The sequence below is a fragment of the Dermacentor silvarum genome, chromosome 1, assembly GCF_013339745.2.
Source record: "Dermacentor silvarum isolate Dsil-2018 chromosome 1, BIME_Dsil_1.4, whole genome shotgun sequence".
Taxonomy (NCBI): domain Eukaryota; kingdom Metazoa; phylum Arthropoda; class Arachnida; order Ixodida; family Ixodidae; genus Dermacentor; species Dermacentor silvarum.
The window spans coordinates 138,230,736-138,257,464 of record NC_051154.1 but is presented as its reverse complement, the minus strand read 5'-3'; the positions used below and the strand labels follow the sequence as shown (position 1 = coordinate 138,257,464).

General features: G+C 43.6%; 1 protein-coding gene across 1 annotated transcript; it reads left to right on the top strand.

Moving 5' to 3' along the window:
• The first annotated feature begins 1,132 nt into the window (after positions 1-1,132).
• Positions 1,133-26,250, top strand: LOC119436110 (proteasome subunit beta type-5). Its single transcript, XM_037702857.2, has 7 exons — positions 1,133-1,327; positions 1,388-1,538; positions 10,354-10,465; positions 12,255-12,354; positions 20,486-20,515; positions 23,694-23,898; positions 26,105-26,250. Exons 1-7 carry the CDS (start codon positions 1,181-1,183, stop codon positions 26,194-26,196), a joined length of 837 nt encoding a protein of 278 aa, XP_037558785.1. The 5' UTR covers positions 1,133-1,180; the 3' UTR covers positions 26,197-26,250.
• Positions 26,251-26,729: the final 479 nt, after the last annotated feature.

Below are 26,729 nucleotides of genomic sequence, written 5' to 3'. Positions count from 1 at the left end.
AATACGGCTTCGTCTCTGTCGAGGATATGCGCGACACATCATACAGGATCAGGACATAAATGGTGATTGCACATGATGCACATCACGAATGCATCAACAGCATTGCAGTGCACCCTGTCCAGTCGGCGCATCATTGTATCACAATCATGGACATGCTCTGAACTGTTTCTTGATTAAAAATTTAAAAAAAATACACATTGTTGGGTGTCTGTACTGGCGAGTAACAGCAACTCGCCAGTTAATGCTTCAGTCAATTCTAGGCTTGCGGTTCCGGGTTCGTGGCGTTCCTTGAACTTCCGAAGCACCGTTGTTCGCAACCAGGAGTTCTCGCACAAATCGAAACCGTGAGAGAAACAGCTTCCACACAATGTACCATCCTGTAATACAAACACATAAAGTAAGCCTAGTGCACCAGTTTGTTTAAAGCAATTGCGGTCGCTGTAAACAAATAAAAACTGACTACGTTTTAATGGGGTATTCTGAGAATGGAAGCTTAGACAAAGGAACGGTGAAACACGGCGCAATCGAAAAGTTCAATCATAAACTAGTCTTGGACACAGTAAACACCAGGGAGCGTGCAAACGTGCGTTTGTCGAACTAGGTTTCAGAAATTAAAATCGTCCTAAAGTTAAACAGGGGGCAAAGTGCCAAGCAAAGTATTCCCTGGAAATATAACACACATTTCACCGAACTCGCGCTTTGTTTGCAAGTCCTATTATATGACTCATGTGTGCTCACCGATGCCCACCAGCAAAAGAACTAGCAGCAAGGCGAAAACAAACGACACTATTGCTAAAAGAACGTTTAACATTCTTCATAACCAACTAGAATATCGTTGTTTAGATTTGCGAAATATCGCCAGCTTTCATTCCGTGGAAGTGGCCATATTGTGTGATAAACGCAAGCGCCATCCATCCATAATAGAGCTAGTGCCGAATTTTTATTTGGCATCCTTTTGAACTTTTTTTTATAAACTTGAACTTTTTATATTGTACGCCTAATGTTTAACCCCGTACTGACATTAAAGTGTAAAGCTCAAGACAATTGCAAATACTTTTTATTTTATTATACAACAAGCTTGCAGCGCCTCACCACCATATTCAGGGTTGCTTTGATTGTGCCGATTGTGCCTGTTCATTCTAGTGGGCATCTTCTGGCCGTACGCAATTTGTGTTGTATCATGGCTCTCGAAGATTTCGCGAAGGTGGACTTGCGCTCTGGTTTTGGCAAAGCATCATTTGATCAGCAAGACCTTCTTGCTTTTGGTGATGCCTTTGGATCTAACTTCAAATGCCACACACAGTTGGCCTTGCCTCCGTTTGCAAATGTAAGTAAGCCTCGGATGCACTTTTTTCTTTGCTGATGCTGTTACCGGTATGATGCGCAGCCTCGGGAAGGAATGGCAGCGCTGTTGAAAGATGATTCTGGAAAGCAGATCAAGATCCACTACGACAAGGGTACGACTACGCTGGCGTTCAAGTACAAAGGTGGAGTTATCGTGGCGGCAGACTCCCGAGCCACCGGTGGAGAATATATTGGTAAGTGCGACAGTTGACGCGTCCAGTTTAATTTTTTGTGATTATTGTGGGCAAATTGCATATAGTTATTAAAGACAAATGCTGTATTGCTTCAAAGCATCGATGAACAATGGCTGGTTTGTCGCATTGCACGAGTGCTGATGACACAGCTTGATCATGGTGCATGATTCATCAATAAGACTCGTTTTCTTTTCGGTGCCTGTACTTTTGTTACATTGCAAATTGCCTCATGGCAGTTTGAGTGTCATGTCAGTACTGAACTAGATTAGTTCTCTAGTCATACTGAAGCGTTTTGAGGGAATTAATGCATTAATGCTTCTCACTGCCATGGTTGTTTGCGTGCGCGAACAATCATGACAGTTATAGTCGCTGCTGCGCTAAAAAGTCTTCTTTCATTCACATTTAACCTTGCAAGTGATGAGTTAGCTTGTAAAAAGCCTGTTTTCTTCATTGAATCTAAGTGCAGTTTTTCTTTTTTCCTTGTGTTCCTAAAGTGCTTTGTATGCTTTAGAAGATAGTGCTGTTAAAGCTGCACTGTTTTAATTAAGTGCAAAAATTAGCCTTTGATGTGCTGACCTGATTCTAATTAAATTTAAATGGCATATTTACACCATTATCATATACACCAATATTATTATATTTCATTCTTTTGGATCAATTTTTGGAAAATTTAAGGCTTCCATAAGCATTAAAGGGCTCTTACCAGGTTGGGCATTGCAAACAGACAAGCGCAATACATAGATAGGAGTGGTAATAGTGCTTGCTAAGTATTACACCCCTATGTGTACCACGAAAATGGGTGGAATTCAAATGAAACCCTGCACACCCTTCTCAGATGAGCCACTATCCCTGCCAGCAAAGATGTCAAAGGTGTCTCCTCTTCATAACTCGCGTTAGGTCCCTAGATAAGTTTCAAGGTAGTGCAGTTCTCCCATTCAGACTTCCTCCTCCCCTAATCCACCTTCCACATGGAGCACCTCAAGCACTCCCAAAAGGTTCCAAGCCTCTCAATATGCAATCAAAAATGATTAGCTTTTACTTAGCGTCATACTACATTTATCAATACTCGCATTGAAATTGTATTCAGTGCAGTAAAATTTTATTTGTAAACCATGCTACGTGAAAAAACAAACTTTGGAACCTTTTAGGGGTGCTAGTGATCAGTGCAGTCACATGGAAATGCCATCTGACTGCACTAAGCCAATCATGCAGGCGCAGTGGCGGGAGAGCGTGATCATGAAGAGGACGGCAGCTAGATGAAAAAATGGCACTACCTCAAAACTTTTTATCTAGAGACCTTAATAAGCACCACCTATAGCGCACAAATAGCTAGCAGAAACGAGAATTTTGAGATTTCCATTCCATCAAACAAAGCATTGGAAGTGCACCGCTAATGAAAGTACGCCATGCAGAAAGCGAGAAAAAGTGATGCCAGGGTCATAACGAGGGTTCTGTGTTAGAGCTTATGTGGCGCAAAATCTCGATGGCATTTTTCAGTTTGTTTTTAAATCTGAGTTTATCGGACGTTTCTTTTATGGGGGGCACAAAGAAATTTGGAAGTTTCTCAGCCCCCCCTCTTCCCCCTTCCTCTCTTATTTTTTTTTTTTTTCTTAGCGTCGTTCTCCTTTTAGTGTCCCCTATGCCCCCAAAACAGCCATGATTGCAAGGGGGAAGGGATGGATGACAACTTCGCCAAGCCACTACTGCAATTTTTGCATGAGAAAGGCCTCCACGCTTTCATTTAAACAAACAACTATGCCACATGGCAAGCATTATAACAAAAAAAGAAAAATCCATATTTACTGATGCTGGAATCGGTCATTGTAGCACTAGTTTCTCGATTTGCGGAACAAAACATCGAGAAGACCCTTGCAATGTTTGCACTGCACACACGAAGAAACCAGTAGACCCAGTCTGAAACTGGTGTGCCTCCGTGAAAAGATACAGGGGCAGACAAGTTTTGGGCATTCATCCTGCAGAAACTATGGGCTCAACAATTCCTTCCATAGTACCTGATATTCCACCAGTGGTAAAATGGAAGAAAACTGCGTGTTTGGGTTCACAATACGAGCGTGATACTAGAATGACTTGCTGGTGTTCAAATTGTGATGGATTTTTTGGTGCACAGTACCATTTAACTTTCTGCAATAGCAACGTAGTACGCTTAGAAGCTATTAATGAATTCACAGTGCTTCTCTCCCGTCTACAATGTCAAGTGTGCGGTGGGCACCTGTGCAAAGGCTAGCTGCCATGGTGGTGTAGTGGCTGTGGCGTTGCCTACTAAGCCCGAGGGCGCGGGATGGAATCCCGGCCGTCGCGGCCACATTTCAATTGGGGTGAAATGCAAAAACCCCTGTGTACCGTGCTTTGGGTGTACGTTAAAGTCCATGCAAAGGCTGTCGCTGATGTGTAATTCTGTCACTGTAGCGGCACCTGCAGGCTGCAGCAAGGAGACAGTGCACATTGTGTAAAAGAGTAAAGTCAGCTTCTGGTTCCTTAATTACTGAGAGCAGTTTGTTTGAATTTTTATCGGAAGAGCCTCAGCTTGAGGTGCATATTGTCCAAGGAGTTTGTCGTCACGATGGGCGCCTTCTGCTTTTCTCTCTCTCTCTCCTTTCATGTGATTTTGGTCGGGGCACGGTCACGTGATCACAACTGAGGACCCCGAAATTCAGTTTTTTGGATAAACTTGAATCATCAACTTTTTTGGCCGACTAGTGTTTCTAGGATTTTATCAGATTAATCCTAAAGCACAGGACCCTTGTCATACCATAAACATCACATGGGATGTCTACTCCAATATGGGAGCCCCAATGCAAGGGGAAGGGGGGGGGGGGGGGTCGCTTGTGCATGCTGGTCAAGGCAATGGAAGAAAGCCCACACTATAGGGAGGATAGCTTGTGCCGTCGTCCTGCAACATTTAAGTTGTCAATACAGTTATACCTCGATATAATGAAGTATTTAACTTTTCATATTCGCTTGTCCATAGAACACCTCAAAATAACAAAGTGAGTTTATAAGCGATTTCAATATAATGAAATTTCACTGCCGCCGCAAAGGAATACCGAGACCAGTAAATGGAAACTTCCGCAGACGCAGTTGGTCAAATGATTGAAATACAAGTGGCTGCTTGAGAATGCAACTCTCAAATCGCACGCTGCGCGGCAAGAGCACACATGCAGCTGCACACCCTGCTTTAGAGGTAATCTACCGCATGTGCAAAGAGTGGGATTGCCGAGACGGTGTGGCATCACATAAGCTGTCTTCCTGTGCTTTTAGTATTAGACGTGTAATCTCGAGTTTCGGAGACCCATTGAAATGAGAGGCAGACGAAGCATTAGCTCCTCGCTGCCGGCGCTTTTCACGATAGTGTCGTTCCAGTGCAGGCGACGTCATCCGCCGCGGGGGCGGAGTGGACGCGAAAGCGGGACGGGCTTTGCTTAATTCCTACCGTCAATGTGAAAATACAGTCGACGTGGCATGAAACCGGATTATTCGTCACAGATTCCCAAATTTAACAAAATAAATTGTTTTCTCATTCAGATTTGCTTTTCTCGGTTGCCCGATAATTCAGAAAATTTTGCGGCACTTTTCCGTGTAAGAAAAATCGATCGGCGACTGTACTTATTTGCATAAAAGGTTGAATTTCAATGCTACGAAATTTCGATATAATGAAGCAAATTGCCGATTTTACTGACTTCATTATATCGAGGTTTAACTGTATTCGCTATTACTAAACCTTTTATATTCTTGTGCCAGGATGCTCCCTGAAATGAGTTTTGCAACTTCCAGTCTATATCAAAATTTTTCAATGGGACCTGGTCAGGGACTTCTTAAGTAACTGGTAGCTTGGAAAAATCAGGTTTCTTTGTTACATCACAGAAATTGGACATAGATGATGGAGGTTACGTGGTATCCTGACTAACCAACACGCCGGTCGGTCAGCCCAGTTAGCAAATAAAGCCTTCATCACAAGTTACAGTGTGACAGTTCCACTGAAAGCTGAGACTGGATAATAGGCTAAAGGTGAAAGGTTTTTCTGATAGAAGCGACAGCAGAGAACTAGGCTTGTGTCCCGTGTTGTAGGTTAAGAAGTGCATGGTGAAGGAGGGAATAATTGCTGATGTGGCAGCAGACATTCAGGTTTCGGTGGTACATTCGTGGTATGACTTGCAGATACTGCAACAGTTGTGTGATAACACATGGGACCGCCTCCTGCTTCGATGATCTGACGAGGAGTTGTGCTCGGTAGACCCTATGCGAAGCCATGCTCAACATAACGGAAGGTTTAAGTGCTTGCAATAAAAGTTGACGTTAATGACTCGGTCGCACATTTGAGGGTTTGAAGCCCCATACTCTATGAATTCAGCAGCTACATAATACAGCAAAGAAAGTCAGGCACAATAGTTTTGTGTTTTAGTACTCCCTTAAAGGGAAACTGAAGAGAAGCACTAAACCAGTTTAGACATATAAAGTATTACTTCATAACCATATATTAATTAATTTCATGGTAACAGGTTGATTATTACAAGATAAAATGTGATAAAGCGGAAGCTTGGGCCAGTTGGTGAATATCGACATGACTGGACAGCACAAAAGACGAAGACAGAACACAACACAGCGCTGTGATGTGTTCTTTCTTCTGTCCTCGTCTTTTGTGCTGTGCAGTCATGTTGATAAACCATTTATAGAGGGAAATCAAATAAATTCATTTGATCCAATAAATAACAGCGCCTCGATCAATACGCTTGGCTGTGCACGACTGGAGACGCTGTGGATACGGTGCACAAGATGAATGTGACAAAAAAAAAGTGTTTCGCTTGAAAGGCGAAGCATCAAATGCGATAGATCGCAATTGATGCTGTAGCATCAATTACTATAGCAAATTAGTAGAGCTATACGGAGTAAGAATAGTTTTATCAGCTGTATAAACTTGGACACATTCTCTTACTTAGTATGGTGTCAGCGCGCACAAGCAAACATGAATAGATCATACTCGATGACCGCACACAACTGCTGTCAAAACGCTGCGGTGAGCAAGCGTGCCAGCAGCAGCAAGCGAAGGTTCGTGTAGTCTATCGCTTCAATGGAAACTGAGCGTTGAAAGCACAGCGCATACAAAGGTAGGAGCCGTGTTGCAGATCACTTTCAAGATACGATGCGCGCAACCGCCCACTGCCGCGCAAAGTACAAGTTGCTCGCAGAGCAGAGGCCGCACACCCTCCCTCCCGCGCTGCCTTCCCGCTTTCCTCCTTTCGCCTGCAATATTCCAGTTCCCCTTGCGCCCGGTTGCAAGATCAGCATTTGGTGCCGCAACTAAACGTCCCGTCCCCTCCCTCCCATCCCCCCACGGCCTTTCGCACCACGGAAGACGTCGTGTTTGCTCTCTGCCGTGCATTCGCTCCCTGTGAAAGCGCACATTCCTCGCGTGCGTTCACGTGCACATACAGCAGACAGCGCGCGGCGACGATTCCATCACCCTTGGACTTAATACAGAACCTCACGGCGACGCTGACGGCAGAAATCCGCTTGGAGTGTCCATATAATTTCGATCGCAATAAAATAATTCACCAAGCCTGAGCAGATATGCCATCAAAATTTATGATGTCATGGCTAGCTGGCATGGAAACTTCGTAGTGGTGTCGCCACCAGCTTTCGTTTTTGTATATTTCCTTGTCAAGCATCTTCTCTGGGTATAAGTGGCTTTCTTGGTTTTAGAAAAGGGTAATAAGCTAATACGGCTGAAATAATTGTTCTCTTTATTGTCCATTTAAGACTGTTTTGCACACTGTGTCCTCTTCTACCCCCCCCCCCTTTTTTTTTTTTTTTTTCATCAGCTCTGTCTTATGTCTATGACATTATCTTTGTGTAACACCACTTTGAGGTTGTTAGATCCATGAAATGTTAGCTGCAAGTGACATTAAATTTGAAACATCTGTATGGTGTCTATGATATTGTTTAACTCTTGAGTGAAGGATTGACAGTGAAAGTGTGCCATTATATCATCAAAATAGGATGAAACTTTTCTTCTCATGAAACTTTTCTTCTTCTCCATAGTACCAGTTTCTTTGAACTTTCTTACTGTTTTAAAAGTTTAAAGGTTCTGACTGTGTGCAACTTCCTTCTTACCCGAATTGCCTCATATATCTTGAATGGAATCGCATCTTCAGAAATTTGAACATAATTATGTATACCTGCAAAGTTTTAAAATTATATTGGGAAATGCCTCGTATTTACGGCTTGTTTACTACTGTTAGTAGTTCTGACACCAGTAAGTTTACTTTTCGCTCATGTCTGGTTCAAGAGAATATTAATTTCAGTAGTGAAGATATTATTAGCCTTGTAGCCACAGGGCATTTGGCTTTCTTACAGAAATGGCCAAGAGAGACAGGGACAAGAAATTGAATAGAGCAAGTGTTGAATAACAGCTGGGGCCGTGTTCTGAAATGTTCCACTTTGGCGATAGTTCGCCTAGGCGATAGTTGCGTTCAATAAATCAACCAGCTGCTTACCCGTGATGTCTGCATGCACTACCAACTTGCGCACTTGAACGCTTTGCAAAACACACGAGAGCGCACCGTGCGGGTGCAGAGCAGCTCGGGTGTGTTGTTTTCGAATGTAACACCGCAGTACGACACAAGCATGTTCGTTTATTCAATATATGTCGGGAGCACCCAATGACATCGTGACGTCAAAATGATGTGCACGGAACTACTAGGTTGCGCGACTTTTTTTCCGGTTTTGCTCAACCAGCCAATCAGCGCGCGCCTGAAGGCGAAAAGCGAAATATTGCCAAAGTGTAACATATCAGAATATGTCCCCTGTTTGTATTTCTTGTGGTGGCACAATAAGTGGCCGTAAAGAAAAGGGCATAACAGATTTGTAAAAAAATGTATGAACCAGCTAATGCAGCTTTACACCTTAAAGTGCATTTACATGTGTTGGCGCAACTGTCAGTTTTTCTCCCACTATGGGGTGCCCGACAATTGCTGTGTTGCAGTAACACAATGCTGAAAAGGAAGCAGTTTTAACCATTTGTTCAAAGCTACTCTACGCATTTTATGTGCATTGAGCAGTTGGGCAAAGGGAAGAAGTGCATAAGCTTTAGCATGTACCACTGTGACGTTTCCCGCCCTGTTCAGCGTGTGAAATTGTCACATCTGGGCGGGTGTAACATTACACTATTCCAATCTGTTTTTATTCCAAATCGTCCTGAATACATAGAAATGAGGATAGGGGCGACGTCAACTGCAGCAAAGAGCTTTAGATTACCTGTTTGTCTGAGTTGCGGCCATTGAAGCTGTGGGTAAAGCAGAGTTCAGTATTCTTAAAGGCCATCTCATCCTTAAATGCCATCTGCAATTGAAATTTCAGTTTAGCTTAATTGGTTAAAAATTAGTACAATGTACTATTGAAGCAATCTTTGAAACTTTCGTACATATTCTGATGCTGCTCACTTATGTGTGCATGTCACTATGGACAGCTTACTCTTGAAATTCTGCTGTTGTAATTTTATGAGATTTCACAACACACTAATGAAATTGGAGGTTGTGGATGGCTATTGATTATGTATGGGTGGTGGTTTTGTAGAAATGGGATTCTGTCTGGGCATACAATAAGTTTTAAATGCAAATCAAATCATCTTTGCTGTTCAAATACAGTGGAATCTTGTTGATACGATCTTCACAGGAACCGGAAAATAAAGCGTATCCTCCGAAAATCGTATCATCCAATCTATTATCTAACCAAATTGTATTATCGGGAAAAGGGGAAAAATGTATCATCCCGAAAGACAATACGTATTACACAGAACCTTAGCAACGAGGTTCTACTGTATAAGGAATAGCAACACTTATTGTAGTCTACTGGGAAAATCTTGGTGCAAGTGATAACTGTTTCAAATGATTCTGCTGCAGGAGAGCAGCATTTGTTGGCTAGACATCATTTCCGAAGCAAATGCGTGTTATCACACAGTTTTACGTAAAGGATTCCACAGTAAAAAATTTTGGCCATTTTGGGTCAGAATTCAGAATAATAGCATGGCATGGAAGGGGTTAAGCAGTCTGCAAGTTGTCCTGATTTGCATCCTTTTAAAGCAGTGTGCAGTGCTGTAGTTTTACACTTAGCTCGTTCATCAGACCCAACGTGTTCTTTTATTTCATTACTGCCATTATTACTGTGCACCAGATGATCATGATCACCTTTTAGTTATTTCTTATTTACAAGCTCTTGAATTGATTGGATGTGTGGTTGTGAACGGCATTACGTGTATCAAGTCATTTAAATAAGCTTTTTTTTTTTTCTTTTTTTTTTCAATTGGAGGTACTCCTCACAATCTGTGTATTATTTCAATGTCGAGAAATGATAAAATATTTACTTTTCAATTTTATATTCAAATTTTGCTATTTAAACACTCCTATTGTCTTGCTTTGTGCCATTGCAATGAGTAGCTACTATGTCAGTCGATAATTCCTCAGAAGATTGCATGATGTCTCATAAAAGGCTAAGCTGCCATATTTTCATGTCTTATTTCTTATAATTAAAGCTGCTATATTACAGCTTTGATTTGCCGCCTGTAGGTAATTGAAATGTTAATATTTGATCAGTCGGTACGTCATCTTGAAGGCTTTTCAGTGTAGTGCAAATAAAACATGGACGCAGAAAAGAACAAGACATACGCACAGTGCTTACGCAACCACTCTGCACAAAGAATCCTCATATTCCGTGTCCAACGGATCGCAGGGACTTGACCGTGGAGTTAAACACCTTTCAAGCTGAACAACAACTATAGTTTAATACCATTGCCAATGTGCAGGCTCACAGACGGTGAAGAAGATAATCGTGATCAACAAATACCTGCTTGGAACCATGGCTGGTGGGGCTGCAGACTGTGTCTACTGGCAGCGTGTTCTTGCTGAGCGTTGCCGGTAGGATAAATTTTCATTTAATTTCTAGGTGTTCTGTAGAATGAAAGGCAAGCATGTGAAGCCACAGTTGTCCACTGGTAACATTTGTGACCCTGCCTTTACCTTGCCCAGAACTAGTTTTGTAATGGTAGGCTGGGTGCACCTTTTTCAAGGTTCTTTAGAGATGTGGTAGGTTGTTTGGAAGCTTATTGTTAATTTAACAGCACCTTGTTTCCTTGCCAAGGACTGTAGTAGCTCTCTCAAATTTGTTCCTCTATTCCTTTTCTCTTCCTTTGTATGCTGGTAACATTGTAACAAGCTTTTTTTGTGTCTGTGTATGTGTCTCGGATTGGTGTTTGACTGCCTTTACATTACTGTACAAAACTACAATTTGTGCTGTCGGCACTCATTTTTAATCTTATGTGCCAACATATTAGTTTTTATACCCTTTCAAATAAGTGGCAGCACTATGCATTGAGTAAGGGTTTTGGTAAAGCTAGTAGCATGTGCCAACAGCCCAAGTAAATTTATACCATTTTGCCAGCTCAACTGTTGCAGTAAACATGATGCTTCAAGTGAGGCAATTCTTTGGCTAATTTGCCACACATGTATTAAAAAATAAAAATCATTCTTATAAATGCAATTTGCTTGTGGTATTTGCATAACTAAAAAGACCTGAACATTGTAAGTGGTATACCCAGATCGTATGAGCCACAAAAGAACAATTGCTCACAGAAGGTAAGAACAGGGCAAAGCTCCATTACAGACTGTTTATTTCACATGTAAAAACAGGGGCACAAATAGCAGAAACATGTTCTTCATACAATGCCATGTCTGCACACGTGACTGCTACACAAGTCTTCAGTTAAAGAAATATTTCTCCGCTTTGTATAAGGCCACCCCTCGACAAGTTAGACGAGCATCACCTTTCCTTTTTATATGTGCTGTGCTCTGTTCTGTTTGGTGCCGCATTGAGTAATGTGCTTTGATAAAATGAAGCCAGGAAGCATTGCAACTTGTGTTTTTTGTTCAGATCACTCTAAGGTAGCATTATTTCTTACTTTGGCACACTTCCAGTTGTGCTTCAATCATATAATTTTGTGAGTGAGTGAGTGAAATAACTTTATTGAGGTCCAGAGACGACGCAGGGGAGACCCCACGCCACCCGGCTAGTCTCACGTAGGGACTAAATTTTGTATCCTATAAATAACTATTCAGTGAACAGCAATTAGCTCGCTTACCTAAAAATATCGGCTAAGACAAAGGTTTTCATGGTGCGAAGTTGGCTTCCATAAGCGCCATGTATTTTTTCACCGCACTTATCTCGAATGCTTTTCCTAGTGGGATCTGGATCCCTCTCGCTGTTGTAGTGCTTGTCACCTTTGCATGGCAGAATCCATAGTGCATAAGTAGTAGCCATGGGTAAGCATGTTCTCCACTATGCATGCCTATTCCACCCATCGATCTTGGCACTTAACCAGCCATTCAGATGCAGTGACATTAAGTCCACCATGTGCTGCTCAGTGCCTAGCCAAACAACTGCATCAAAGCATGACTTCATTTGAATGGCTAGAGAATGTGCTCCGTGAGATGGCACCATGCACCATTTAGTGCTCAATGTTCTACTTCTTTTCCAGTGGGGGTGAAAAGTTGTAGTCAGTTGCTTGCTGTATGACCTGATATATCTGTTTTGTGTAATTGTTTATTTATCATTATTTCTTTTGTGGCCATTTGCACTTCTTGTAAGCTGCATTTCAGTATCAACCATTTTATCGCATTTTCCTTTCCTCCCTGCCTTCTCTTTTCACAGCATATATGAACTCAGAAACCGAGAACGGATCTCTGTAGCAGCAGCATCCAAGCTACTGGCAAACATCCTTTACAACTACAAGGGCATGGGGCTCTCTCTGGTTAGTTGAGTGCTCTGATGTTTTGAACTTGAAATTAGCACTTACCTGCGTACCTTTATGTACCTTCCTCAAAGGGGCCCTCCAACACAAATTAAGATACCGCTTCTTTTTTGTGATCCATATAGAGTGACATTTGGACGTGCTTTCAGCATTGTCACACCACCAATGTTGAAGCATATATGAGTGTTCATCACTATGCAGCCGCAGTTTTCATTGGTGCTGTTGACCCTTCTTGTGCCTTGAATGAGCTGGTTTCATCCACATGTTTCTGGTAAAAAAGGGCAAGGATGAGCAATGGTACTTCTATTTTCTGGACGAGCTAGTTTCGTCTCAGTGCTTTGTCGTGATTCTTGTAGATGGGTGGGCAGCGCAAGCACAACTGAGTTTATTGTTGCGGCTGAAGTAAAATAAGTTGGAAACTTGGGTCTTCCTAGGTGCCGCCGGTAACTCGAGCTTCGTTGGTTTCTTCGTGGAAAAGAAACGCTGAGCGAATAATCGAGTAGTTCCAAAGATCAAGTGTAGTGCTCTTCGAGTGAAGAGACAGATTTTAAATGCATTTGGCTCGTCTTCTTAAAGTTGCACTTTTGGTGACTTTGATGTCTCAAGGCAGTGGTGTAAACCCGATGTAAATAAATCCCCTGGATGCTATTACGGGCCGGGGTTTAGTAAACATTCAACGATGTCTGCTTGGAGCTCGAACCAGGTTGACCATCGGAGAGGTTCCGGCAGGGAAGACGAGGCAACGTAAAAACAAATAAGACAAGTTTAATACATAGTTACGTGTGAGCGATGTGCTCCAAAGAAAACATACAAGAAACATTCAGCGTGCATGCTCCTGCACGCTAGGGCAAAGCAGAAGCATTCTCCACGTGGCAGCTTACTGGCTTCCTCATGCCCTCCACCATCCGAGCATTCTCCTTCTCTCGTGCCCCCACTGCAGATGGCCATGTTCATGTTGACAAGTGAGATCGTCAGGCATGCCGTTTCCCATGCGTTTGCATTTGTTCTGGGCATGGCTGCTCAAAGAGAATTGTAACAATGCCCATTTCACTTCCCGTTTTGGGCATCTCTAGGTACGGCGTTAGATGTGGAGGACACAGATGACCCATCAGAATACTTTAAAGTGTACTCTGCAGGCGAAGATAGAGTTGCACATTTTCTTTTTATACTGATCCAGCGGTATATGATACAGTGCTCTTAAGATTCAGTTTTGCAATAACGGTTGAGATGTTAAATAAATGAACACCTAAAACATTGTCTGCAGCGTTTTTTGTAAAAAATTTCGCAATAAAATTTTGGGCATTTTTGGTCAAAATAGCGTGGCACGAAAAGGGCTAAAGAAGTACCGTCATCTAATCATGTCCCTAAAATTGGTTAAATGTGCAAGGGGTCATAAGTATTCATAATCAGCTTCTATGGATTACCGTATTTACTCGATTCTAACGAGCCCTCGATTGTAACGCGCACTCGTTATTCATGACCAAATAAAAATCTTTTACAGTTTCGCACACCTCATGCTTTCATACAGAAATACAACTTTCTCTCATTTGGAAAAACAGATTTACTCCCGGTGCACTCAAGTTGCGATGAATTAAAAAAAGTCATAGTTTCGCCCGCAAGACGAAGCATCGATTGCGATAGCAAATTAGTAGACCACTATACGAAGTAAGGGTAGCAGTTTTATCGGCCGTATAAATTTGCAAACATTTGCTTACTAAATAAATGAACAAGTATGGTGTCACATGCGCACAAGCAAACATGAACACTTCTCACTCGTTGACCGCGGAAACTCACTGTCAAAACGCTGGAGTGACGAAGCGCGGTGAGCGAATTGACTTTCGTGCTACCATGCCGCTCGCTTCAACGCGACCCAGCGAAAACAGCGCGCAGCAGACTCGCTCTCCACGTCGCAGATCGCTTTCAAGATTGGGCCAAGGCGATCGTATCGCTGAAATGGATCGTCGCAGAATACATCCTGCTTCGGTGCACTGAAACCCTTCCGCGTTGCTTTGCTGGCGAAAATCCTCTCCGTCTATTTGCGCCAGTCCCGCACGCAAGTTTTGGATTCTCCGAACATCCGTGATGTGGCCCGATTTCCGCCCGTCTCCACACACATGATCACTTTCCTTTTAAATGCGGCATCTTGATGAACTCGGCACTTTATGGTGATAGACCAGACGCAGAAAACGGGAAGACTAATGCCTAAGCCAACGCCTCCTCTATATGCGAGCCAAACGGGCGGCTGGAGCACTGTCGAACCCTCTCCTACTAACCTTTCGGGGTGGCCGCTAGAGGAGCCGAGGTCTGACACTACGTTCCCTCCTGTGAAGGTAGGCGCAATGCATCCGTAAGCCGCACTCGTGGCGCTACGGTGTGCTTATGGTGTGTGCTTGCTTGTTCCAAGCTTATTGAGGCTTCTCTAACGCTAAATACTGCAATTATGTGCTATTGTTGCGTGCCGTTGTGCACACAGAATCAGCGTAAAAAGGAGCCAGGCGTCTCATTTCACAGGAAAAAAGAGCAAACCTGAGACCTTTCTCAGAAAGTAAACTTACCATGCACTCGTGATAACAACGAAGTCGAATGACGAGTGTGTTCGACATCTGCTTCTTGTCAGTATGTTCGAGTTTGTGTTGAGAAGAAAAATGTCAAGTGACCCAATTGAATCCTTGTTGGATTCCTGCGCAGAAGTGCTAGGTGCAATGATGCACTGGATGTTAAAAAGTGCTGTATACGGGCTGGAGAAGATGCTCAAGACTGGAATTGTTGCTGCTTCGAGTAGCAATGTGCAAAGTTCATACTCTTTCTCAGCCAAAAAAAAAAAAACTAATTCCAGCTAACCAGCACTGCCACCCGCTCAGTGAAGCGATGGAGAAGTTTCTCAAAGTAGCAGAGAACTGTATGAGCAATGCGTCAGCACAATGCTGCTCGTTTCAAACCTGGATGTGACCAGTGTAGCTTTAATAGGAAAGTTCATCGTTCGCGCGGCAAGTGAGCGAAACCCGTGCGGAAATTCCATTCCACTCCTGCAGGCGCCTAAAAGCAACAATCCCCTACATGGTCTCATTGCTCACCAGGACCGAGGAGGACTTTACTACCCGAGCGAGGTGCTGGTAAATGTTCTGAGAAGGCTTCAGAGATTTGCTGATACCGTGCTCTAAAACAGAAGCTCTATTGCTAAGCCCGAGTCTGAGTTGGAAGAAGCGTCCGGGCTCTCGGGGGACTTCCTGTGCTTCGTTGCAAAAAGTGTGATGAAAAGCAAAAAAAGATGGTTCTCCATCTTATCGCAAAGAAGTTTATGAAGCCCATTTTCACGAACTATGCCATTGGAGTGACTGACAGAAACAGGGCGACTAAGCTTCTTGAGCGGAAACCATTGTCCCGCAAAGTGTTGAAGCTATAGCTGGACAACTCTGTCAAGCCATGATGTTGTTCTTCATGAGAAAGTAGTCAATGCGTGATCATTTTAGTTGCCCACAGTAAGGGTGCAGTAAACACAGTTTATACTTGCATCTCTACTACGCGGTGTCCTTCATTTTTCCATGTTTATCGAAGACCGATCGCTCTTCTTCCCGCTTAATGCCGCGCCGGTACTACAAGCTGCTTACGATTTGCTTGGCACTGGTGCGAAAGATATTTAACATCCACATGTGATAATCTTCTAGCAGCTACAGCAAATGTTTAAATTATAATGCCTGAAATGTTGAACGAGAAGTTGCTGCTGTGTCCCGCCCATTGGAACGGCCTTTCCCGATCCATAGAAGCGCCGCATGAGACAGTGTCAGTGCGTGGCACCACCCCTCGGTGAAAGCGCGCATCTCTGCGGTGGATTGTCAACAATGGGAGAGCGAGCCGTCTGCCTGGCATCTAGCTAGAGGAGGCGTTGCCTAAGCACGTGTGCTGCAGCACATGGAGGAAGCTACGGCAGCTAGGCTAGAGTGTAGCTAGGCTCAAAGCACGTGCGAGGCAGCCATTTTGAAATGCCAACGGCTATATGGTAACGCAGACTTGAGGTCGTACTCGATTCTAACGTGCATGCAATTTTTGGACCTGTTCTATTGGGAAAAAAGTGTGTATTAGATTCGAGTAAATACAGTATGTTGCACATTTTCTGTTCATGCTTTTCAAATTCTGTTCTTGGTATCTTTCCTGCATATTCGCAGTATCCATGGACCTTGATAGAGGCTGTGGGCTGCTTAGGACAGGGAAAGTGGATAGAGTAAAGGAGAACTGTTTGTGCATGTACAACATAACGATTTGGTAAAAATATCCACAGTTCACTTATGAGCGACTTATTTGAGAGAGTTTGTCACTCGGCCCCGCGCACGGCCACTGTAAGGTCATGTAGAGCAGCCAGATAGCGAGGCCCGACTGCTTGAGAAAGTCGCACGCTGTTTTGTGAGCTGCCTCCCGTGCTTAATGGGGGGGACCGCGCGGCCGTAGCCTTGGCGCTGTCAGCCGGCAGCCTGTGCGTGCGGTAGCATCTCAGGAGTTCCTCCCTCGGTGCCTTGAAAGCACTGCACCACAGGAGCAGTGGTTTGAGGGTCTCCAGTTCACCACACTTGTTGCAGGCATTCGTAGCCATGAGACCACAGCATTGCCTACAAGGTTGCATCCACACCACAGTGTAAGATATATACTCTTTAGATGGGGACACTGCTTGGCTTGCTTGCGAAGTGCGATCGACCAGATAAAGTAGCAACGGCGCGCATCCATCAGTCCGGTGGCAGCAGCGGATACCTATCGTAGGTACGACGCAACTTCAAGACGGAAAAGGTTTTATCTCCCGGTGGTGTAGCAACCTGCGCTTCGCGGGAAATCCGAAATGATTGAGTGACATGCTAAAGTAGGTCACCATGGTGAGGCGCGTGAGGGGAGAGGGCATCGCCTCGATGGAGCAAATACGGCGACGCAATACCGCGTGCACATGCTCTTCTCTGGTTGCTTGTGTTATCCGCGCATCCCTTTGCCGTGCAAGCTCTCGCCTGCATTCTAACGGAAGTTGTGTCATCCGCCGATAGTTCTCCGCTGCCATGAATACTTTGTCTGGTCGATCGCGCCTCGCGAGCGTCCTATAGAGTATTATATCTTGCACTGGGATCCACACGCACCTGACGCGCAACCGCAGCAGCCCCGTTAAAGGCCAACTGCAACGAAATCCCACTTTGGCTAAAATGGTTATACAGTGGAATCTTATTGATATGATCTTCACGGGAACCAGAAAGTAAAGCATATCATCCGACCAAATCGTATTACCGGGAAAAGAAGAAAAAAACGTATTATCCCGAAAAATGTATTATCGCAGAATCGTATCAACGAGATTCCACTGTAAATGAATAATATGTACTAGTATATACAACTGAAGCAATCTTGGCAAAGCCACAGTTCTGGTAATTGTATAACTTTCATATGTATTAACAGCCTCTAAACAGCACCTAAGCAGATTACGCGTGCACCTGGTGGTTAGCGGTTATTGCCTCCAAGATTTTTCACTGCGCTGCAGGCAGCCACGGGCACCATCTAATCATGCCGAGGAACCGCAACTTTAGGTCATGCGTCACTTCTGCCAAGCAGAAATGACATCTGTGTGTGTGTGGGCGTGTGTGCATGTTCTTGTTTTGGTATCAAAAATGTCTACTTTTGCTAGCCTTTCGTGTCTCTTCCACTTGTACTTAAAATAGAAAATTTGGCATAGAGGCTCCTCTATATCTACACTATCTTAAGCAAGGCTTGTTGCGTGGCGCAAAATTCCATTGCACTTGGCCTTTACAGTTGCGATAATCTGCACATGTGCAGCCAAGGGACCATATCGTATAACAATCAATTTAATTTTCCATCGTTTCCGCTCTTAATTGGCCATGTCCACTTGTGTACAGCCTCAAGGGTTTTACAAAATCATGCTTGCAGAACTTCGCCAGCATACCCATGAAACACTGTAAGACGTGTTTCGTCACTACTTGAGTGCGCGGAGGATTAGCATTGACAGCTGGGTTAGAGAAAGCAGTCATCTCGCTGAAGACAATATTTCGGCAGAAAACAATATTTCGCAATCCTTTGGCAGTATGCGGAGCGATTTTGCATCGCCTTACTGATTGGTCACTAAGAGCACACCGCTTGCCTTTACTTGTGGCCAATGTCAACAGCGAGGGTGCGCAATCATGACAAAGTACAGTAGGACCCCATTGTTACGTTTCTTAGGGACCGCAGAAAAAAATAATGCATGATCTTAGAAAACTTAATGTCCGATAACATTTGCAGCAGCACTACAAATGAGGCTTTTGGTGTTCGGGCCGAATGTTCAATAATAACAGTTTATTTTCGAGCATTTGCAGTCTTTTGGCAACAACGCTGTTCACAATCGACAGTGAGAGGCCGAGCTCCCTGGCAATCTCGCTCTTTTTCATGTTGGGTTTGTAATTTACTGTCTTCAGAATGCTGTGCTTCTTTTTGAATGAAATGAAAGTACCTTCCTTTTCCGCAACACCATAGTGTCATAATGCGCGGAGAGTGCTGCACAGCAGGTGCTCTGAAGTGACTGTTTTCGGCGGCAACATGTAGTGGTCAACAAAGACATTGCCGACGATGCTGCATCAGTGGTGCACCGTCACAGTTCTTAGATGTAACACCCTCAATGGGAAACATAACAGGAAACTAATACATCTGACCCCCGTGCAAACTAAATGGGACCGGCATTGCAGAACGAAAGAGCCGGGAAAACATAAGACAGGAATGTGTCAGCAAGGTTTAACTGTAATAGATATACCGTGATGAGAGGCTCCCCCTTCAGCCTTGTCGCGAGGTTTTACTGTAAATGCCGATGTTGCTTTTTATAAATTGACTAAGCATTGATGCTGACGTGCTTGTAGAAAGAAATTACAGTAGAACCCCGCTGACACGTTTTTCACGGGACCATATAAAAGAAACGTAAGAGCCGGGAAACAGGAAAAATTGAGAAATGGAGAGTAGGTGTTGAACTGCACACAATTTTATTTTAATTCTAACGTGTGAAAAAAGTCGTAATTTCGCCCGAAAGTTGAAGTATCTATTGCGATTGCAAATTAGTAGACAGCTATACAAAGTAAGGATAGTAGTTCTATCATCCGTATAAACTTGTAAACATGCGCTTATTAACTATATTAACAAGCATGGTGTCGGCGCACACAGGCAAACATGAACACATCACACTCAATGAGCGCGGACACACACTGTCAAACGCTGGTGTGAGGAAGCGCCACTGCAGCAGCGAGTGAAGTGAACTTCATGCTGTTTATCGCTTCAACGCAAACTGAGCACCGAGAACACAGCACGCACAAAGCTACAAACGAGCTGCCGACGCACCTACACTGCCTAGACTCTGCCCCCAACACAGATCTCTCTCAAGATACGGCCCACGCGCTGCCGTGCGGTACGCAGTTGATGCTAGAGTACAACGCCGTTCGCTATCCCTCCCTCGCCGGTGCCTCGAGCGCAACAGAAGGCACGCTCCCTCCCTGCTTTTCTTTCCTCGCGCGCGAGGTTTAGACACGGTCGTCAGCTCCCCTCGCACGCTTTCACTTGCACATACAGCATATGGCGCGCGGCGACGGCGTTATCGCCCTTGGACTTTATACAGAACATCTATGCGCCAAAACTAATTTTAGGGCCACAACGCGTCATAGACACCATCTTTAGATAGAAAATACGGATCTCAAAGGCCATAAGTTTGCTAGCGGAAACTGAAAATACGTCATAGGTGTCACCCCCAGCACTTAAGGCGGCCAATGCCATCGTCAAGCCACCAAGCCAAGCATCATGAAAAGTCAAAGTGGCCTCTCGGGCCGGCGCGGGCCAGCGCGGGGTGGCACTTCGCAACGTATGATGCGGGAATGGTTCCACAGTTGCAACGCAACAACGGGGTTACGAATGCATTGGGTTCTATGGGAGCTGTGCCTCGAGCGGCCGAAAACGACTAACAGCCGAGAAAACGGAGCACCCGGGAACGTAACAACGGGGTTCTACTGTAGTTTGTATCAAACAAAAATGTTTTAATTCAGACAAATACTATCTTAACATAACAAGCTCTAATACTATTTCTCATTATTTAGTGTAGAAGTGTTTTATTATTATTATTTTTTTCCTCCTTTGTTTCTAGGGCGTCATGATCTGTGGCTGGGACAAACGGGTAAGACAAACATTTGTTGCTTCCCATTTTTATTCTGTTGTAACTTTTGTTATAACTGGTATAACTGGTCAGATACGAATTGAATATTACGCAATAAAGTATTTCACAACAGGCCACTAGTAAAGTCGTTACTGGGTTACTGTTCTGTCTCCTAATCAAAGTATCACAAGTTATCTGAAATGAAATAACGACGAAAGTTTTCGAAGCAGTGCAAAAACAAAATCGGTAATGCAAGATTTGTTTTTGGTTTCGCAGTGGAAGCCTACATGACAACCTGTAATTTTTGCTTGTAGTCTGTAATTTAGTGTTTTTTGCAGGCTAGTCATGGCAGCAGTTTTATCTTTTACGCTGCAACCAGTGATGTTTGCCTTGCAACATGTGTCTATTACATGTGTCTACAGCACACAAGTCCTTCAGCAGCTTTTTCTTTTCTTTTTCCGCAACTTCTGATGTATTTTTTAACAGCCATTTATTTAGCATTTTTGGGAAGCTAGTCATACAGCAGACACTCATTCTTGGAAAGCTTGTTTGCAACCAGGCTATAAAGATGTTGATAGGCTATTTGTGCAGGTCTTTCAATGACAGTTAGGGATGTTTAAAACTGATCCTAATTGTCCATGAGAGTATGCTGTCTTTTTTCTCTAGTCAGTACAAGCATGGTACCTAATTATACTGGAATAAATATTTCTGCTGTAAATTTATGTGTCTGCATTTGACTATTCTATATTCAATTCGATATTTGATACTATTCGTATTCAAAAAAGTTTATGTTCGCCCACCTCTAGTTAAAACATTGTGCCACATTGAAATGTAGCTGACCGAATGTTTACAAATGAGCATGGCTTCAACCTCTCTGCTCTTGTGTTCTCATTAAATTACAGCGGGCAAAATTCATTTTGTTTATTGCCAAATATGTCATTAGGCACAAAGAGATCAGCAAGCACAAAGAGATTTTTGAACCTACCTTCTTGCATCGACATAGATTTCACCTGCCCATGCTACAGAAAGCTTCAGATGTGAACGTGTCCTCAAAATGCCATGGTGAAAGCTATTTGTATTGTATAAAAGCTACCTTTATCACTTTCTCATTTAGCTTGCAGACAGAAAATGCAATGAACTTGGAGCCGTGGCCTTAAGTTTCATACAGCATTTACTGCAGCTTCTTGAACTGAAACTAATTTCTATGGACCATGAGGGTGCATCAGTAGGAAATCTTACAGAAGCTTGTTCAAGCAAGGTTTACCCGGGTGCTATATTTCACTTGTGCACACATTCAAGTTTTTCATGTATTTATATTTCGGTATTTTCACATCTTAAAGGGGCCCTGAACCACTTTTGATTGAAGTCAAGAAATTAATTTGAAGTTAAAATATGCTATTTCATAAATACTTTGTCACAATAAGTACTTCAATGCGTTCAGCAGAAGCACAGTTATTGGCAATCAAACAGTTCACGGTGCTTGCGCTCCTTCAATGACTTGCACTACAAAAGCTACGGCGGAGGGGGGTGTGCCCTCAACGCTCTGCCTACTGAACGTCACCGTGGCACACAGTTCAAATTTGATTTTGGATGTTCATGTAGACGCTACTATTTCCAATTTGACACCAACGACGCACCAAATGCAGTTTTCCTCAGCGAGCCGCAGTGCGCTCGGCCATTGGACTCGTTGAGGCACCGCATGGCAGCCACGGTATCTACACTATGTAGCAGACCGCAAGCTACATGCAACTGCAGCGTTTGCTTTGTGCGCGACAGGGCTAGAGTCCGCGCTAGCGCTCATATGCTCCTGTCTGGCTGTGCTACGTGGTGTGGACAGGCTTTGTCCTGCACCAGCTTGACCGACAAATAGTAGCCACATCCAACTTGCGCATTTTGAAGCAATATCAATAGCTCATTACGAAGTGAAATCTGCCAAGGCGTCTACCCAAGAGTGGCCAGGAGTGAGTGCGTGCTGGCAAGCATGCGTGTGGTCTGACCAAGTTTCACGTGGATAGTCTTGTGGAGTGTTCAAAACTAGTCGAAATTAGTGAGACCCGATGGCTACGACACTGATTAGCAGGATGGCCCAAGTTTAATTCCTACGCGGGTGGCCGGCCCGGCCAAGCGTGAGCAGACGACAGTCTGCTTCTTCCTGAAGTACGTAATTATTGAAATTTAAAAGCAGATTTTCGCTTACTTCAGCCTGTTCATTAAACTGTGTCAATAAATGTACACAGTAACAGTGGGAAGAAGCGCACTGATCGAAACACCCTTCTTGATTGATGTCGACTATTGGCGAATAGCAGCCGCATATGGGCTTCTGCTATATTGCGAAATAAAGCGTCCAGAAAGAGTGAGGAGCACACTTCTGTTGAAAAGAGACATTTAAGAGAAAGGTGACTTCGCACTCCACTTGCGAAATCCATGTGCCATGCATGACTGCAAAATTTGGCAGTCACCAAGCCTGAAGGGTGGTTCAAGGCCCTTTAAGGACTGAAAGAATAAAAATACCAGTATTGCTACTCGCATTTCATCTCGCAACCTGCTGGACACATGTTGACAAGGCCCTTCACAAACCCGCCCATCCACAAATACAAGGCCGCAGTTTGTCAGCAAAGACCTCTGCAGCAATATTGGTCATTTGCAGTGGCAGAAAAACAAAAATAAGTAGAGAGATTTCGCTGCTGCAAAAAATCAGAATTAAAAGAACCTCCAACTTGGCATGTGTGTGTGTGGTTGATGATTCAAACAGTTACGGTTCAAATGGCACAGTAAACCACCAAAGCATCAAAGACTCTGGAAACTATGAGCACTATAAAAATAAAGTTTCCTCTGCTCTCTTGTACGTAGGTGCCTGAAATGCATGAGGCATGTTCTTGACCCAAGCTTTGTTTTAACTATGTTGAAGACGTGCCACAGTTCTGACATGCATTCCAACCAGGTTACCCTGACAGACCCAGCATGGCAGAGTAATCATTTACTGCTGCCAACTTCTGCCTGAAACATAACCAGTTGTGTTGGTTGTGTAGAGTATTTATATCGATGAGGTACTCTGTTTTCGTCAACATGCATTTTGTAGTGAGCATGCTCTGGTGCCTGCATCAGCACTGAACCTGCTTTAAGTGGCAGAGGTTGCAAGTGGTGATGGTGCCACCTACACTGCAGAAAAAAAATGTTGACTTCCTTTTACGGTTTGCAGGGCCCTGGTCTCTACTATGTGGATAATGAAGGCAACCGGCTTCCAGGTAGTCTGTATTCATGTGGCTCTGGATCAACATATGCCTATGGTATTCTTGACAATGGATACAGCTATGAGATGTCAGATGAGGAGGCCTTTGAGCTGGGTCGCAAAGCCATTTTTCATGCCACATTCAGGGATTCTGCCAGTGGAGGCATTGTACGTGGTAAGTAGTAGTTCTGACTTTTTTAAATGACCTTGGTGAATTCCTGAAACATTGAAAACTGGGAGCATTGTTCCAAGTATAGTGAGCAGTGCTTTTCTTGCTAGTACTTTAGCAAAAAAGAAAATCAAATGCATTAATTGAAATACGGTAATTGGCATGCACTTTTGATGTGGTGCTAGCACACTTTTTTATGCTTTGCAATGTGTATGGTGTAGTCACAGTAGGGCCAGTATAATTTGGCAATTCCTTCCACTCTTATCATCCACCCTTCGCGGCTATCTGATCTCGATAACGCAGGTAGAGCAGAGCTCCAACCACTATCGATGCACGACAAGATATAGCATTGAAATAGTAATTACATTGGTGTTCCACTTGTTTATAGCCTCAACTGACAATTGATGCAATAATTTAAAAATAGTATACAGTTGAGCCCCGCGGTAATGAAAACCCAAGACAATGAAATTCTCGCCACAACAAAATATTTGCATATCCACAGCAAACGTCCATAGGATTCAGTGCATTTTATATCTCTTGACAACGAAATGTCACTAAACTGCAGTCTCGCATAAATTAAATTCGCCAGAACATTAGATCCCATATTATCCGCCAGAACATTGACCCCGTTTAATGCTAACGGAGTACAAAAAGTGCTCAAATGTATTTTTCCCCACTTGCGTAAAATACTGTCAGAGCATGTTTACGAGGCCACCGGCATTTTTGTTTGCAAAAATGGCAGAACACCGGAAACGATTGCTGGCACCAAAAACGCGTCATGGCCACAATCTTGTTTTTTGATTGCGTGCTTCAAATGGCACGGCCACGTCACCGTTGACCTCTGCTTACATTTGACGACTGTTTTTGCGTACCATGCGCAGTGCATAGTCTACGACTCAGTTAGAAAACAAAGTACCACAATAACAAAGAAATCCACGTCCCACTGACATAGACTTCTTTATAAACGCCTGAGATGGGGGCCGCAGTGTGGACTGCCACACTTCCGAGCCGTATTGCGACCTCGAAAGTGATTGTCCAAAAATATGTGCCCTCTGCTTCAAGAACAATAGTTTTGGTACCACCAACAGGCATCGCCGATCATAGATTTGCCCGACGTAGATTCTTGTTCGATCGCTTTCGGGGTTACAATCTCTTTCACGAGATTGCGCGTAACTCGGTGCCAGGCACATCGGCGTCTACAGGTAACAGTGTGCACGATTGCATATCAATACTATCATTCAAAGACTCCAACACGTCTGGTGCTGACTTACATGAAATCTCTCGAAAGTGGTCATATCTCCTAAAGTTGTCAGCAACACATGAGGCGCACTTTGTGATGGCGGCAATTTGGTTCTATAGCCTCAAGCAAGGCTCACCAAAGTAGTCTAATGAAATTTTAACAGTAAAGTTTCGTTTTGCAGCACATTTCCTGTCTGTGCAGTCTCAATTCGCAACAACGAAATTCTCACGAAAGCAAATTTTTTTTGCATCCCTGCTGATGTCATTATTTCAGTATTCAACTGTATTTGCCGTAGCCGTACATTTTTAGTGAGGTGTCGGCACACCTATTTCACACTGTGCAATGTATATGCTGTAGTTGCATCAGTGTAAATACCTCAGGCAAAGTGACATTGAAAATGCATTCCACATGGTTGATGCACTAGCCAAGAATGTACTTGTGAATTCTTGTGGACAGCTGAGCAGAGCTGTGCACACAGCGTGAACACATGGCCACCACATTTGTGAAGGGGTCGCCACAGGTGCTACTTAGCCAAGCTCCGTGGCAACCACATTTCAGCAAAAATGTACGTTGGCGAAATTTTCGTGCATGTTGCCATATTATTGTATAAATGCTTGCCTTAGCTTGAACAAAAACACGTACATTAAAGATCCCCAGGTGGTCAAAATTAATCTGCAGCCCCCCCACTACAGCGTGCCTCATAATCAGATCGTGGTTTTGGCACTAAAACCGCAGAATTTAATTTGTTTTTGAACAAAAACGCACGGTGTACCTCTTCTGATTGAGCTGATGATCAGTTTCTCAAGGTGCACAAGGGCATTTGCTAGGATTAGCATTGCATTGAGTAATCTAAAACCATTCTTAGTACTTGCAACACATGCATAAACAGTTTTATGCCTCTGCCCACACTGTTTTTGTCGGCCACTCGGCAAGAGTGAGGGAGGTCATTAATCCTGTTGTATTTTTGTGCAGTGTACCGTGTGAAAGAAACTGGCTGGGAGATCATCAGTGAAGAAGACTGCAAGGACTTGTACTACAAGTACCAAGCAGAGAAGATGCAGTGATACTTTGTTTCTGCAGTTTTTCATTGCACAAATAAACAGTAATCCCAGCTGAAATTAGATTAGTCTTCCTCTTCTAAAGTGTATGTGATGTACTATGCAGACTAAATGTGAATGAACATTGCTTTTGACATTAGGATGTGATGTCATGCAGTCTTGCAAGATTTACAATTAGCATGCTTGTTTCATGATCACATATGCACACACAATTGTAGCTCTTGCTTTTTGTATGCTTACAATTTTTTTCGTAGTATATGTGGTGTGTGTACAGTGAGGTAAGTGAGGTAACTCAGAAATAAGTCCAGCAACAGCAGCACTTATGCACAGCAACGTGTCCAGTATTCCTAGTATGTCTGTTGAGCTGAGAACTTCTGCAATAGATGGGTAACTGGTGGTGCTAGCCTGGAATTGTTTGGTTACATATTGGTATTTATTCAGACAGTTATGCCCGTAGGTTGGCAGTGTGGGAAAAAACTCGCTCACCATAATTTTTTCCAGGCCCCGCACTCGCTCACGTTCACACTCACCTCCACTCA